The sequence below is a fragment of the Loxodonta africana genome, chromosome 17, assembly GCF_030014295.1.
Source record: "Loxodonta africana isolate mLoxAfr1 chromosome 17, mLoxAfr1.hap2, whole genome shotgun sequence".
Classification (NCBI taxonomy): domain Eukaryota; kingdom Metazoa; phylum Chordata; class Mammalia; order Proboscidea; family Elephantidae; genus Loxodonta; species Loxodonta africana.
The window spans coordinates 5,936,203-5,953,409 of NC_087358.1; the positions used below are offsets into that span (position 1 = coordinate 5,936,203).

Below are 17,207 nucleotides of genomic sequence, written 5' to 3' on the forward strand. Positions count from 1 at the left end.
AGTTATGGTGATTCTGGAGCGTCACTTCCTTTGCAGATGGTAGTGGCCTAACTTCCACATCACTCTCCTGACTTGTGCTGATGGCATTGGTGCCCAGTGCCTGTCGTTGGGTAGAGTTTCACGTTCCTAGCTTAGGCTGGGCCGCTAGCCTTAAGCCCTTTGGAATACAGTTATACACTCTGCGGAGAAGGCCTCGTCCACACCACGTTGGAGTGCCATTTTGTGAAACATTCGTTCTGTCATGAGTTGTACTGTCAGATAGTCTGCCCTGGCTTAGCTGCCATGTGTGCGTTACTATGTGTGTGTCCCACACATCCCTGTCGCCCACCTGGATATGGGTGTCATCTGATCCTTTCTTTCCTCTAGAGGGAAAGAGAGATGCTGAGGTTCTCCTGTGTGCGAGAAGGCCGAGCATAGGGGTGCAGGCTGTTGACTAGGCCGTTGCTGTTGGCGTGACTCACAGCACTTCGTAGACGGCTTTATCTGAAATCAGAGTCTGAGAAACCTGGATTCCAGTGCCTTCTGTCTTTGTAGTAGTAGGCCAGTCATTTACCTTTTTTGAGTCTAAGTTTATTCTGTAAAGTGTCTAGAATTTTAATAGCCTTTATCACCAAAATCCATTGTCATTGAGTCGATTCCAACTCTCGTAGCGACTCTGTAGGCAGAGTAGAACTACCCCGTAGGGTTTCCAAGGCTGTAGTCTTTATGGACTCAGATTGCCACGTCTTTCTGAAGCAGAGCAGCTGGTGGGTTCGATTAGAAGCCAAGCACTTACAGCTCCGCTAAGTTACCTGATGGCTGTGATTTTTGCTCCGTATGGACCGGTGTCTTCCCATTTTACCATCGCAGTCAATTTGGTACATGTTATACCTCGGTTCCATCTAGTCTGTGGCTACAACTGAGTCTTCTAAATTGTGTTCTTTGTCATTGTGTGAGTAGGAACCTGCAGCAATGAAAATTCATAGAAGAGGCTTGGAAAATTAAAGGCCACAGGAGATAATTACTTCTTTAGCCCTGTATTTACATATATTAAAAGTTTTACAATAAATTACTAGCATCTATTTGTCAGTTTTAAGATTTGACTTACCTGTTTTTATTTACGAGAGTTGCTTACAAGAAATGTTTCAATTTCAAAGCAGGTAGTAGGAATAAGAAATATGTGTATGTGTGCATGTACATATAATCTAAATCAGTCGGAGATTTTAAAAAGTGCTCAGCAGGCATACTACTAATTATTGTAAAAGCAGGCAGAGTGCTGGGATATAGGGAATGTGTGTGTATAATAATAGGAACTGGGTTAATCCTAACATGTTTACGATAGGATAGTAACTTAAGAGTCTTAAGTTACTATCAGATGCCAGACTTTATAATTTAAAGATGTGGGTAGTTGGAAGAGACAGTAGGAAGTCACAAACATACTTACAGGGATTAGAAAGTAAAGACCTATGAGAGAAAAACTGGCGTGAGAGATCCTGTTTGAAGTTGAATATGAGACAAGAAAAGTATCCGGCTGCGTTCTGAATATGAGACAAGAAAAGTACCCGGCTGCGTTCCTGAAGGAAGGTGTGGCGTGTTTCGGTTTAAAAATTGCAGCCCTGATTGAAAATGGGCAGGTAGAAATAAGGTGATCTTACGTATTCTTCCAGCTTAATGATTGTAGAGAACTCGCTTGCCTAAGTCATCAATAAGCATGATAGGGAGGGGTCCCCCCCCGCCAAGGATTGCTTATGAATTCCCCCCTCCTTTTTTTTTTTTAAACCACCCAAGGCAAATGAAAAGAAAGTTGACCAGCCTCCAGAAGCTAAAAAACCTAAAATAAAGGTGGTGAACGTTGAGCTACCTATCGAAGCCAACTTGGTCTGGCAGTTAGGGAAAGACCTTCTCAACATGTATATCGAGACAGAGGTAAGTCCTTCAGTTAAATCTTCTAATTTTGGAATATGCTTAGTTGTTCAGCCCTGTTACCCATATTTCTAGCAGGTGAATGGCTGTGGTTACAATTCTTTCCCACATCCCAAGTTTTACACAGTTTAGGGGATAGGATCAAGCTGAAACAAATGGATTTTTCCGTTTAACTTTTTAACAAACTTTGTGGTCGATTACGTTCCTTATTGAGGGGTTTGGTTTTTTTTTGGTGCCACCAGTCATCCTGTTTGGTGTAAAATGCACACCCAAGGTCTCGCGAAGAAATCGGAGGCCACGTATCCGCACAGACCACAACACAGTGGGGAGTTTCAGAACACGCTAAATACTTCTGTTAAAACTTGTTGTGCTTTTTTGACAGTAATCTGAGATTCTAGAATGATCTTGAAATAATTGAGGTTTTGTTTTCCTTTACTGAGATGGAGACTGTTTTGGAATATGTTTAACAGTTTTATCTTAAAGCGAATTTATCTTTAAGATTGTGGTGGCAAAGTAGTTGTGACCAGTATACACTGGCCAGTGTTGAACCCAAGGTGAGGCAATTATATGCTGCTCCCAGGCAAACAAATTGTACGTAAGCAGTGGATTTATTTTTTTCCCATTAGTATTAAATATGAAAATAATTTATTGTATGATGTTTTTAAAACAAACTCGGTGTGTGTGTATTTAGAAGATAAAAAACTTTGTAGGGTTTATAGGAAGAGTTTTATGAGGTATGAATTAGAGCTGTTAATTCTTTTTTTGTTTTTTTTTTTGGTATAATTATTGATTTGCTAACACCAGGGTCCTAAATAGTTAAAATTTAAAGTATAGGTGACAGAAAACTGGACTAAGCTTCTTTCTGTTTCCTGACAGGGTAAGATGATAATGCAGGACAAACTGGAGAAAGAAAGAAACGACGCGAAAAATGCAGTGGAGGAATATGTGTATGAGTTCAGGGACAAACTGTATGGACCATATGAAAAATTCCTATGTGAGCAGGTACGCTTTTAGAGCTCCGCTGCACAGATGGTCTCGTACAAAGCATTCACTATCAAATTAGACGTTCAAGTCTCCATTACAGATCATGTAACTTGAACCTTTTCCAAACAATTTGAGAATACCAAAACCCAAAACCAAACCCATTGCCGCTGAGTTGATTCCAAGTCATAGCGACCCTACAGAACAGTAGAACTGCCCAATAGTTTCCGAGGAGCACCTGGTGGATTTGAACTGCCGACCTTTTGATTGGCAGCCGTAGCACTTAACCACTGTGCCACCCAAAATAGAAGCTGTAAGTCACGGGGAAAGCAGCTCACTGGTGATGAGCTTGTTCTTTCTCACCCTCCAGAAAACCCATCGAGCATGTTCTCAGAGTCTGATGTACTGCATTTATGGAGGTTAGAAGATAAAGACAATTCCTGCTTTTAAAGACCTCTGCCTTTTTTTTATGACTGTGGCCTGTTGGTAGCTCTTTTTGTTTTTATCTTCTAAGACTGGTTTATCCTGTCGTTCCAAAGTTTATCAAGCATCATTATTCCTTTACCTGTGTTTTTTTTTTTTTTTTAGTTTTTATTGTGCTTTAAGTGAAAGTTGAGAAATCAAGTCAGTCTCTCATACAAAAATTTATATACACCCTGCTATATACTCTCAATTGCTGCCCCCTAATGAGACAGCACACTCCTTCCCTCCACTCTCTATTCTCATGTCTGTTCAGCCAGCTTCTGACTCCCTCTACCCTCTCATCTGCCCTCCAGACAGGCGATGCCAACATAGGCTCATGGGTCTACTTGATCCAAGAAGCTCACTCTTCACCAGTATCATTTTCTGTCACATAGTCTAGTCCAATCCCTGTCTGAGGAGTTGGCTTTGGGAATGGTTCCGTCTTGGGCTAACAGAAGGTTTGGGGACCATGACTTCTGGGGTCCTTCTAGTCTCAGTCAGACCATTAAGCCTGGTCTTTTTATGAGAATTTGAGGTCTGCATCCCACTGCTCTCCTGCTCCCTCAGGGGTTCTCTGTTGTGTTCCCTGTCAAGGCAGCCATCAGTTGTAGCTGGGCACCATCTAGTTCTTTTGGTCTCAGGCTGATGTAGCCTCTAGTCTGTGTGATCCATTCTTTCTCTTGGGCTCATAATTACTTTGTGTCTCTTGGTGTTCTTCATTCTCCTTTGCCTCAGGTGGGTCGAGACCAATTGATGCATCTTAGATGGCCGCTTGCTAGCATTTAAGACCCCAGATGCCACTCTCCAAAGTGGGATGCAGATGTCCTGTGAGGCCATGGTCCCCAAACCCCTGCCCCTGCTACGCTGGCCTTCAAAGCGTTGTTTATTGGGGAAACATCTTTGCTTTTAGTTAGTCCAGTTGTGCTGACCTCACCCTGTATTGTGTTCTCGTTCCCATCACCTAAAGTAGTTCTTACTTACTATCTAATTAGTGAATACCACTCTCCCTCCCTCTCCCCCCTCCCCAGTAACCATCAAAGAATATTTTCTTCTGTTTAAACTGTTTCTCCAGTTCTTATAATAGTGGTCTTATACAATATTTGTCCTTTTGCAACTAATTTTATGCAGCATAATGCCTTCTGGATTTCTCCATGTGATGAAATGTTTCACGGATTCATCATTGTTCTTTATCGATGCGTAGTATTCCATTGTGTGAACATACCATAATTTATCCATTCATCTGTCAGTGGGCACCTTGGTTGCCTCCATCTTTTTGCTATTGTAAACAGTGCTGCGATGAACATGGGTGTGCATATATCTGTTCCTGTAAAGGCTCTTACTACTCTAGGGTATATTCCAAGGAGTGGGATTGCTGCATCCTATGGTAATTCTATTTCCAGTTTTTTTAGGAAATGCCCAATCGATTTCCAAAGCAGTTGTAGCATTTTACATTCCCACCAGCAGTGTATAAGTATTCTAGTCTCTCCGTAACTTCTCTAACATTTATTATTTTGTGTTTTTTGGATTAATTCCAGCCGTTATTGGAGTGAGATGGAATCTCGTAGTTTTGATTTGCATTCCTCTAATGGCTGATGATCGTGAGCATTTTCTCATGTATCTGTTAGCTACCTGAATGTCTTCTTTAATGAAGTGCCTGTTCGTATCCTTTGCCCATTTTTTAATTGGGTTATTTGTCTTCTTATAGTTGAGTTTGTGCAGTATCATGTAGATTCTAGAGATCAGGTGCTGATGGGAAATGTCATAGCTAAAAACTTTTTCCCAGTCTGTAGATAATCTTTTTATTCTTTTGGTGAAGTCTTAGGATGAGCACAGGTGTTTGATTTTTAGGAGCTCCCAGTTACTTAGTTTTTCTTCTGCATTGTTAGTAATGTTTTATATACTGTTTATGCCGTGTATTAGGGCTCAGCGTTGTCCCTATTTTTTCTTCCATGATCTTTATCATTTTAGATCTTATATTTAGGTCTTTGATCCATTTTGAGTTAGTTTTTGTCCATGGAGTCAGGTATGGGTTTTGTTTCAAGTTTTTGCAGATAGGTATCTGGCTATGCCAGTACCATTTGTTAAACAGACTGTCTTTCCCCCATTTAACTGACTTTGGGCCTTTGTCAAATATCTGCTGCACATACGTGGATTCATTTATGTCTGGATTCTCAGTTCTGTCCCATTGGTCCATGTATCTGTTGTTGTACTAGTACCAGGCTGTTTTGACTACTGTGGTAGTATAATAGGTTTTAAAATCAGGTGGAGTGAGGCCTTCCCACTGTTTTTTTTTTTTTTTCCAGTAATGCTTTACTTTTCCGGGGCCTCTTTCCCTTCCCTATGAAGCTGGTCATTTGTTTCTCCATCTCATTAAAAAATGTCGTTAGAATTTGGATCGGAATTGTATTTATAGATCGCTCTTTTTTTTTTTTTTTTTGGTAGAATAGACATTTTTACTATGTTAAGTCTTCGTGTCCATGAGCATGGTATGCTTTTCCACTTACATACGTCTCTTTGGGTTTCTTGCAGTAGTGTCTTGTAGTTTTCTTTGTATAGGTCTTTTACATCTCTGGTAAGATTTATTCCTAAGTATTTTATCTTCTTGGGGGCTACTGTAAATGGCATTGATTTGGTGATTTCCTCTTCGATGTTCTTTTTGTGTTGGTGTAGAGGATCCAACTGATTTTTTGTATGTTTATCTTGTATCCCGATACTCTGCTGAACTTTTCTATTAGTTTCAGTAGTTTTCTTGAGGATTCCTTAGGGTTTTCTGTGTATAAGGTCATGTCATCTGCAAATAGAGATACTTTTACTTCTTCCTTGCCAATCCAGATGCCCTTTATTTCTTTAGCTAGCCTAATTGTTCTGGCTAGGACCACTAGCACAACGTTGATTAAGCGTGGTGATAAAGGGCATCCTTGTCTGGTTCCGGATCTCAGGGAAAAATGCTTTCAGGCTCTCTCCATTTAGGATGATGTTGGCTGTTGGTTTTGTATAAATGCCCTTTTATTATGTTGAGGAATTTTACTTCTATTCCTATTTTGCTGAGAGTTTTTATCGTGAACTTTGTCAGATGCCTTTTCTGCATCAATTGATAAAATCATGTGATTCTAGCCTTTTATTTATATGATGGATTACATTGTTTTTCTCATGTTGAACCATCCCTGTATACCTGGTATGAGTCCCACTTGGCCATGGTGAATTATTTTTTTGATACGTTAATGCTCTTGGCTAAAATTTTGTTGAACATTTTTTCATCTGAGTTCATGAGGGATGTTTAGGTCTGTAAGTTTCTTTTCTTGTGGTGTCTTTACCTGGTTTTGGTATCAGGGATATGGTGGCTTCATAGAATGAGTTTGGTAGTGTTCCGTCCTTTTCTATGCTCTGAAATACCTTTAGTAGTGGTGGTGTTAACTCTTCTCTGGAAGTTTGGTAGAACTCTGCAGTGAAGCTGTTAAGACCAGGGCATTTTTTTTTTGGGGGGGGGGAGTTTTTTGATTACCTTTTCAATCTCTTCTTCTGTTATGGGTCTGTTTAATCTGTTGTAATATCACCCATCTCATTTCTTATTTGTGTTACTTGCTTTCTCACCTGTTTTTCTTTTGTCAGTTTTCCTTTGGCCCTATTTCTGAATTCCCAAAGCTAGTGTGACTCTGAGTATATCCCAGAAGCACAACTCTGAAAGATAGGACTTGAAAAAAGTGTTGGCTAGGTAGAAATCTCGGGTGATTTTAGGGATTAATCTTGACCTGAAAAGTCATTGAAACTTAGTCTGTTTTAGCCCTAAGATCCTTGGGTTACTTCGTAATATACTTCAGTTCTCAGCTCTGCTCTAACAGTTCCTGGGTTACTTACAGTTGGTGTGACCTAAACTAGGTTAGACCCCTGCCAAGGAGAGAGTGAAGCAAGTACCTGGTATGACTTAAGAATGTTTTTTTCATGTGTTCAGTGGTCAGACTGTGAGCTTGTAAAACTTCCCTTTCAGTATTTGATAGTCGTGAAAGCAGAAAGAAAGTTACTACTCAGGACCACATTGTTTGCGGAAACGAGGTCATTGCTGTTCCGTGACTGTATATGGATGTATGGATTGACCATAGTTGGAATTTTGTGATACGGTATTACAGTGAATAAGAGTAGTGACTTCATCCTGTCACTTTACCTAAACCTGTCAGTGTCTCCCGCGTAATTAGACCAGATGCTCCTGGTCAATATTGTGTCAAATATCGTGTTGAACTAATGAACAGTCGAGTGCTTATTGCTCTGGGGGATACCTGTTGGTGAAGAGAAGCCAGCTAATCACAGTGCCTTCTACAGATGTGGGGAGTAATGCGTCTTAGCTGGTTGAAGTAAAGGTAGAAACCTAGAGTTTCACACTTCTGAGACTGACACTCATTGTGAAATTTTTTCAAGCAAGATTGCCACAACTCTTGATGGTCATGTTTCTTGTATATAGGATCATCAAAATTTTCTGAGACTCCTCACAGAGACTGAAGACTGGTTGTATGAAGAAGGCGAGGACCAGTCTAAACAGGCCTATGTGGACAAACTGGAGGAGTTAATGGTAAATCTTCCCCCCGACCCCCCAATAGTAACTGTGTTTTAGACTGCTATTGTTATTGCTGTTAGGTGCCATCGAGTCGATTCCAACTTATAGTGGCTCCATACGTGTAGCACTGTCCCACACGGTTTTCTAGGGTGTCATCTTTATGGGAGCAGATCCACCAGGTCTTTGTCCCACGGATCTGCTAGGTGGGTTTGAACTGCAAGCCTTTGGGTCAACAGGCAAACACTTAGCAGTTAACTGCGCCACCAGAGCTCCTTGTTTTAGACAAGAGACCGCTAAAATATTCTAACAACTATTATGTTATTACGTTTGATTTTAGAAAATAGGCACTCCAGTTAAACTCCGGTTCCAAGAAGCTGAAGAACGGCCAAAAACTCTGGAAGAACTAGGACAGAGGCTGCAGCACTACGCCAGGATAGCAGCTGACTTCCGAAACCAGGTCAGTCTCAAAGAGTCAGGAGCTAGCCTAGGCTTTCATAAGCCAGGTGGCACTTCAGAAACCAGGTCAGTCTCACAGAGAGTCTGGAGCTAGCCTAGGCTTTCCTAAGCCAGATGGCACTTCAGAAACCAGGTGAGTCACACACACAGTCAGGAGCTAGCCTAGGCTTTCTTAAGCCAGGTGGCACTTCAGAAACCAGGTCAGTCTCACAGAGAGTCTGGAGCTAGCCTAGGCTTTCCTAAGCCAGATGGCACTTCAGAAACCAGGTCAGTCTTACACACAGTCAGGAGCTAGCCTAGGCTTTCATAAGCCAGGTGGCACTTCAGAAACCAGGTCAGTCTCACAGAGAGTCTGGAGCTAGCCTAGGCTTTCATAAGCCAGGTGGCACTTCAGAAACCAGGTGAGTCACACACACAGTCAGGAGCTAGCCTAGGCTTTCCTAAGCCAGATGGCACTGTCAGATAGTTCTGTGGAACGACTGTGCTCTCTCCCTCAGGATGAGAAGTACAACCATATTGACGAGTCTGAGATGAAGAAGGTCGAGAAGGCCGTTAACGAAGCGATGGAGTGGATGAACAATGTCATGAATGCCCAGGCTAAAAAGAGTCCTGATCAGGACCCAGTTGTGCGTGCTCAGGAAATAAAAGCAAAGATAAAGGTGTGTGTGGTCGCCTTATATTTATTGCTCTGTTTTTGTATGGACTCAAGTCGCCAACGTTTGAGTCCTAAATAGAGAGGTTTTCCCATATGTGTTCTCTCTCCTAAAGGAAAGTGGGTTTTTCTTGATAGAGGACTAATACATGCTCATTGAACTTCAAAAACATAAAGTGAACATAACTTGAAATCCTACCTGATTCTGACCTGAATCACGTTTCTTAGTTCATGGCTGCTGTCACAAAACATAGAAGACCTCACAAGTTTGTTCAACTTCAGTTTATTCATTGCATTAAACAAATGCATTTGTTGAGGGCTAACCGTGTGCCAGTGTAGATGTTCCGTTTACAGAGAGAAGTCCGTACTCCAGGGGAACTAACACGCTAGTGGGAAGGAGACTCGGTGAACAAGGACGTGTGGCACTTACCGGGTGCTCAGATGGTGGCAAGCGATGTGGGTCAGAATCAGGTGGGAGAAGGTTCTGGATGGTGGAGTGGAGCCAGAATGGTATTTTATCAGCGAGGGCCTTGCTAAGTGTGCAAGGCTTGAAGGAAGTTGGGAAGAAAAAAAAAAAAAAGAAAAACTGCTTTCCCTCTAAAGTAACATTGAAACACAATGAAGATGAATAGAAGGAAAACTGGGCTTCTTAAGGCAGTGGCCGTGAGTTTGCAGTCTAGCTCTTTGCTCCCTGGATTTCTGATCTTGAAGTTACACTACTTCTCTCTGAACCGTTCTCCCTTGCCTGAGACAGGGATGATAACTCCCACCTGTTAGTAGTAGTGTGAGGATCGGGTGATATAACATATTGAAGTACTTGGCAAGTCCCTGACACGTCTTAGTATTTTCTGCTTTTTTGAGCAGGCTTCAAGCTGTGGTTTTGGGCAGATATAACCAGCAAATGAAATTCTTGGACACGTGTATGATTGGAGTTGATAGAAAAATACTGAGTCCTGTATTGGGGTGGTAAATAGTTGAAAATGAACTGGATAGATCTCAGGTGATCTGATTACTGGTTGTGTTGCTTTTCTTAGGAATTGAACAACACCTGTGAACCTGTCGTAACACAACCCAAACCAAAAATCGAATCGCCCAAACTGGAAAGAACTCCAAATGGCCCAGATGCGGATAAGAATGATGAAGACATAGAAGGCAAAAGTCACTTCAGTGCTGAACCCCCACATCAGAACGGTGACTGCTACTCTGATGAGAAGAACTCCATCAACATGGACTTGGACTAGATGACGTTAAATTAAGTATTTTTGCCATAGTATGTGATTCTACATAGCATACTGAGACTATTTATATTTTCTTTTTTAAGAATGTTTAGGAATTTTGTGTATTATATGGAAAAAGAAAAAGCTTATGTCTGTAGTCTTTATGATCCTAAAAGAGAAAATTGCCTTGGTAACTTTCAGATTCCTGTGGAATTGTAAATTCATACCAAGCTTCTGTGCAGTACTGCCGTTTGCATCCCTGAGGGTGAAACTGACCTTGGTCTTCAGGAGGAAGAAAAAGCAAACTGCACTGCTTGTTCAGGAGGGTCGTGATGGAGTCATTGGGCGTTGGTTCCTGCCAAGGCAGTTTTCTTGCATCTTGCTCTCCGTCTCAGCATGTGTGTGGGTGTGGATGTTTATACACAAGATTATGCCTCCTTCCGTAAGGGCTTTCTAACATGAATTCTCTCCAATAGAACATGACTTTTTGCTTTGATATTAAAAATTCAACAGCTAGTGAAATGTGTTAGCAGCATGCAAAACAAAAAACTTTAAACTCTCTATCTTGCTATCCAGTCCATTGTCACGTGAAGGTGTGAACGTGAGGTGTTGACCCTGTTACAGCTGACATTGTGGAGCCTGTGATGAGCTTTAAAATAAAGTTCACTCATGGTGTCATTTCTAAACTGGTGGTTTTGTCACTTGCTTAAAATGGGACTTTGGGGAAAGAGGAATATAAATAATGGTAACATAAATTGATGTACTTGCTGTGAAAATCAAATTCTAGTGTTCCTTATGTGTTATCTCTTCTCAGTGAAAATGGCTTTTTCCTGATAGAGAGGTAATCATGCTCATTAAATTTTAAAAATATAAAGTGAACATGACTTCAAATTCCAGCACCCAGAAGAAAGCCAGTTAACATCTTACTACATGTCCTTCAAGATATTTTCCCCTAGTGATGGGTGGGTGGGTGGGAAAGGGTGTGTGTCTTACCCGTTTCATAGCCTCTTCGTGTTGTTTTTCCTTTTTTAAAGCTCTGTATACCAGGCAGAGTGTCAGTAAGACAGTGTTACAACTTCACGTCTGCACGGAGTTCCATTGTAACACCTGTTGCTGTCGCGTCAACTCCGATTCATACCGACCCTATTGGACAGAGTAGAACTGCCCTGTAGGGCTTCCAAGGAGCAGCTGGTGGATTTGAACTGCTGACCTTTTGATTAGCAGCCGTAGCTCTTAACCACTGCACCACCAGGGCTCCTCCATTATAAAGGCATACTTAATATTTTAACCAACCCCACTTTTGATGGATTTAGTGTTTGTCAAGTGTTTGCTGTTCTAAATACTGCAGTGAATTTTTTTGTCCATCTAGTTATATTCTCCAATGACAAAATTGTGTTGGGACTGGGGCGGGAAGCAGAAACGCCCCCTAAAAATGAGGAAACAAGTAACCACGCTGGCCACTACCTTGCAGCAGTTTCTGCTCATTTTATGGTCCTGGTGCCAACTTCCCCATCGGGGGATTAATCTCCTGACTGTTGCCAGTCTGTCACGATGGCTCCTATTTAGCTTCTGTGCGCCAGGCACTGTACGTGTGCTAGCGAATTGGAGCCTCAGAACAAGCTGTGGAGGTAAAGGAATTATCCCAGGATGACACCGGCAATATTTAGAAGCGTTAGCAAAACAAGCTCCTGTGAACGGAGCGCTCAGGGTGCTCGATGGCACTGTTAGCCATTGTAGAGAGGTGACTTTTCTTCATTTTAACACCCGATGAAATCACCTGTTTGCCTGTCCGTAGTTCATGAATTGCCTACTTTATTTACCCTCCTCTTTGATGTCGGTTTTAAGTAAAATGCAGATATTAGGGCTCTTAACCGTCATCAGATTCCCCAGTTTGTAATTGTAAATCTGTTATACTATTGAGAAGTTTGAAATTTTTATGTTGTTAATCCAGATTTTTTGTTGTTGTTAAACATGAGCGAGAAAACAAAATTTCTTCTACCCCAGAATAGTTCTTGATGACGGGGAAAGCACCGGGCTGGCCTAAATCAGTCTACCTTTATTAAGTGTTAGACATTTACCATAACATCACTCTTTTCTGTGCAGACACACTGTGTGTGTAGATGTGTGTGTGTGTGTTAGTGTACAGACACAGATAAGGGATACAGATAGGCTCAGCTGGTCATAGTTTAGTTCAGCTTTGTCACATGGTGTCACTGAATCAGTCAACTTCATACAACAGCCTTTTTTTCCTCCCCCCCGCCGCCCTTTCCGTTTTTTGCTGCGTTAATGCTTTCCCCTGTGGCGTCTCGGTAGGTGTGTAGAGCAGAGACGTCTAACCCTGCACTTCGTGCCTGTCATTGCATTTTTCCTCGTTCTTCCTCTCTCCCCACCTCCCCCTGAGGTATTGTTTTCCAGCTGTGGGCCTACCAAAATTAATGAGCTTGTTTATTTTTTCAATATCAGGTGCACATTTAAATTACCATGCTTCTAAACAGAGCAATGGTACCGCGTAGACACATTCTGAGTCTCCAGAAAGACCTCTTTATAACCTCAGATGCTCGGGGAACAAGGCTGTGCAGATGGGGAGGCTGTGGGATCTCTGCGCGCTCCCGTGTTTCCTAGTGAACACGTTTGGTGCTGTAAGCCCCAGTCGGTGAGTAGGTCATACTGTGTGATTGGTATTCTAGGAGGCTGCTGAGGGAAAGCCTAAGACATATTCTTTTGCTGACAGAACAGGTGTCTTTGAGATGTAAAATGACCAGTGAGAGCCGTAGTTCGTGAAATGACCTTTTTTCCAGTTTATGAAAAGGCAAGCACTTCTTGGGAGTCCACGTGTTTTGCCAAGCCCTAAATCAAAACAGCATCCACCAGAAAAAAAACAAAAAAAAACCCAAACCCGTTGCCGTTGAGTTGATTCTGACTCAGAGTGACCCTATAGGACAGAGTAGAACTGCCCCATAGGGTTTCCAAGGAGCATCTGGTGGATTTGAACTACCGACGTTGTAGTTAGCAGTCAGACTCTTTACTGCTACGCCACCAGGGTTTCTAACCAGGGCCCTCTCAAAATCTCTTGCTCCAACTTAGGCATTCAGCTGATCGTTCCTCATTTCACTTGTTAGGAAGCCCAGCTTTCAAATGCATTCTATGATGGTGAGTGGGTGCTCGAGGCTGAATTTTCCGTTTCTCTCATGACAGCGTTGAGCATGGTGCTGGCCCTTCTTGCCGGTCAGAAGGAGGACCAAGTTAAGTAACCCTGGGAGATCCGCTCCAGTCATCCGCGCAAAGGGACCACCCAGCCCTCTTGGCCTATCTGGGGATGTCAGGAATGTGCTTCGATTCCTGTATTTATTTCTGTTTGTAAGCCATGCCTCGAATATTTCAGGCTATAGTTTTTTCCTGGTAGCACAGTGGTTAAGCGCTTGGCTGCTAACCTAAAAGTTGGCGGTTCGAACCCACCAGCAGCACCACGGGGGAGAGATGTGGCAGTCTGCTTCTGTAAAGACAACAGCCCTGGAAACCCTATGGGACAGTTTTATACTGGCTGTAGGGTCTCTGAGTCAGAATCGACCCACCAGTACAAGCAGCCACGGTGGCAGAGTAGTTAAGAACTATGGCAGCTAACCCGAAAGGTTGGCAGTTTGAATCCACCACCTCTTCCTTGGAAACCCCATGGGGCAGTTCTCTGTCCTACAGGGTCGCCATGAATTGGAATAGATGGCAACGGACTTTTTTTCTTTGTACTGGTAGATATGACCCTGTTTGGAAATAGGGTTTTTCTTTTGTTAATGAGGTCATAAGAGGGTAGGGTGGGCTCTAAGCCAAATCACTTCTGAGTTATAAAAAGAGCAGACTGGACAGACACAGGGGTGTGTGTGTGTGTGTGACGCCACATGGACATGCTCTGCAAGCCGAGGAACCAAGGAATGCCCAGGGTTACCGACAACGAAGGAATCAACATGGCCAAGACCCCGATGGGGACTTTTAGCCTCCCGAAGTGTGATAAAATACCTGTTCTTTAAAGACACCCACTTGCGGTTTTGTGTTAAAGCAGCACTAGGTAATTAAGGACTAGGTAATTAGAGCCCTGATGGTGTAGTGGTTGAGAGCTGTGGCTGCTAACCAAAAGGTTGGCAGTTCGAATTCTCTAGCTGCTCCTTGGACTCCCTGTGAGGCAGTTATACTCTGTCCTATAGGGTCGCTGAGTCGGAATCAACTCAGGCAGTGAGTTTTTTGTCTAGGTAACTAAGACAGGTTATGTGGGGACCAACCTTAGCGTTAGGCTACTCCTCAGTCTTGATCCCCCTTGCTGTCTGCATAGCAGGAGTCTCTCTCCTGGCACTGGATAGCTGGCATGCTCTGGGGATTGGCCAGAACGGCATCGGGCACTCGCGGGTGGCTCCAGGAGTTAGAGTGGAAATACCCCAGGGGCTCCTCTGCCCAAAGCTCCCTAGAAAAGTTGAGATCAATAAATAAATCGTAAGCATATGATGGTAGGTAACCTACCTTCTAATTGTTGACTTGGGTGCTGTCGAGTCAATTTTGAGCCATAGGGACCCTTTAGGACAGAGTAGAGCTGCCCCATAGGGGTTTCTAGGCTGTAATCTGTACAGAGTAGAACTGCCCCATAGTTTCCAAGGAGCATCTGGTGGATTCGAACTGCTGACCTCTTGGTTAGCAGCCGTAGCACTTAACCACTACACCACCAGGGTTTCCAGGATATAAACATACAAAAATCAGTTGAATTCTTACACACCAATAAAGAGAACGATGAAAAAGAAATCAGGAAAACAATACCATTTATAGTAGCCCCTAAAAAAATAAAATACTGAGTAATAAATCTAACCAGTAATGTAAAACATACAAAGAAAACTATAAGACGCTACTCCAAGAAACCAAAAGAGACCTACGTAAGTGGAAAAACACACTATGCTCTTGGATAGGTAGAATTAACATTGTGAAAACGTCAGTTCTACCCAAAGCAATATACAGATACAGTGCAATCCCGATCCAAAAACCAAGAGCATTCTTTAAAGAGATGGGAAAACTAGTTAACTTTTTACGGAATGGGAAGAGGCTCTGGATAAGTAAAGCACTATTGAAGAAGAATAAAGCAGGAGGACTCTCACTGCCTGACCTAAGAACCTACTACACAGCTAGGGTAGTCAAAAGAGCCTGGTTTTGGTACAACAACAGAGAACGGGCCAATGGAACAGAGTTGAGGACCCAGATGCAAATCCATCCGCCTACGGTCACCTGATCTTTGACAAAGGCCCAAAGTCCATCAAATGGGGAAAAGAGTCTTTTTATTTAACAAATGGTGCTGGCAAAAGCGGATGTCCATCTGCAAAAAAATGAAACAGGACCCATACCTCATACCATACACAGAAACATTCAAAATGGATTAAAGACCTAAATATAATACGAAAAACTGTAAAGATCATAGAAGAAAAAATAGGGTCAATGCCAGAGGCCTTAATACATGGCATAAACAAGATAGAAACTAACAGTACACAAACACCAGAAGTAAGCAAGGTAACTAGAATTGTCTAAAAATTAAACACCCTCATCAAAAGTCTTCACTAAAAGAGTAAAAAGAGAACCTACAGATTGAGAAAAACTTCTTGGCTATTAGACAAAGGTCTGATCTCTAAAATCTACAGTAAAATCCAACATCTCTATAATAGACAAACAATCCAATTAAAAAATGGGCCAAGGATACGGACACTTCACCAAAGACGTTCAAACGGCCAACAGACACATGAAAAAATGCGCGCGTTCGCTAGCCATTAAAAAAAGAGAAATGCAAATCAAAGCCACAGTTAGAGACCATCTCACTTGACACTACTGGCACAAGTCAAAAAAACCCCAGAAAATAACACATGTTGGAGAGGCTGCGGGGAGATTGGAACTCTTATGCCCTGCTGGTGGGAATGCAAAATGGTACAACCATTTTGGAAAAGGATACGGCACTTCTTAAAAAGCTGGAAATAGAAATACCATGTGATCCAGCAGTTCTCCTGGGAATACATCCTAGAGATTAAGAGCCGTCACAGGAATAGACATATGCACACCCATGCTCACTGCAGCATTGTTCACGATAGCAAAAAGATGGAAACGACTTCGGTGCCAGTCAACAGATGAACAGATAAACTATGGTACATACAACAGAGCACTACACAACGATAAAGAACAACAGTAGAATCTGTGAAACATCTCAACGTGGATGAATCTAGAGGGCATTATGCTGAGTGAAATAAGTCGATCACAAAAGGACAAATATTGTATGAGACCACTACTATAAAAACTTTTGAAAAGGTTTGCACACAAAAAGAAACAAATCTTTGATGGTTATGAGGGGAAGGAGGGGTGAGGATGGGAAAACACTAAATAGACAAGTGGTAACTTGGGTGAAGGATAAGTCAGTACACAATACTGGGGAAGCCAGTATAACTTGTACAAGACAAGGTCATTGGAGCTCCATAGATACATCCAAACTGTCTGAGGGACCAAATTGCTGGGCTGAGGGCTGTGGGGACCATGGTCTTGGGGAACATCTGGCTCAATGGCATAACAGCTTATAAAGAAAATGTTCTACATTCTACTTTGGTGAGTAGCATCTGGGATCTTAAAAGCTTGCGAGTGGCCATCTAAGATACTCAACTGGTCTCACCCCATCTGAGTGAAGAAAAGGGAGAATGAAGGAAACCAAAGACACAAGGGAAAGATTAGTCCAAAGAACTAATGGACCACAACTACCACGGCCTCCTACCAGCACTGACTGCTCTTACAGGGATGACAACAGAGGTTCCTGGACAGAGCTGGAGAAAAACGTAGAACAAAATTCTAACTCACCATAAAAGACCAGACTTAACTGGTCTGATAGAGACTGGAGAAACCCGAGAATATGGCCCCCAGATATCCGTATAGCTCAGTAAAGAAGTCACTCCCGAGGTTGACCCTTCAGCCAGATTAGACAGGCCCATAAAACAAA

General features: G+C 42.4%; 1 protein-coding gene across 3 annotated transcripts in view; it reads left to right on the plus strand.

The window, feature by feature from the left end:
• HSPH1 (heat shock protein family H (Hsp110) member 1) overlaps positions 1 to 10,902 on the plus strand; it is a 30,267-nt gene extending 19,365 nt beyond the window's left edge. For all 3 annotated transcript variants that reach the window (XM_064269951.1, XM_064269952.1, XM_064269950.1), the window contains 6 exons: positions 1,768 to 1,905; positions 2,779 to 2,904; positions 7,799 to 7,906; positions 8,229 to 8,348; positions 8,845 to 9,006; positions 10,034 to 10,902. In XM_064269951.1, coding sequence (XP_064126021.1) covers positions 1,768 to 1,905; positions 2,779 to 2,904; positions 7,799 to 7,906; positions 8,229 to 8,348; positions 8,845 to 9,006; positions 10,034 to 10,240 — 861 coding nt within the window. In that variant the 3' untranslated portion in view covers positions 10,241 to 10,902. The remainder of the gene's footprint in view (positions 1 to 1,767; positions 1,906 to 2,778; positions 2,905 to 7,798; positions 7,907 to 8,228; positions 8,349 to 8,844; positions 9,007 to 10,033) is intronic.
• The last annotated feature ends 6,305 nt before the right edge of the window (positions 10,903 to 17,207 follow it).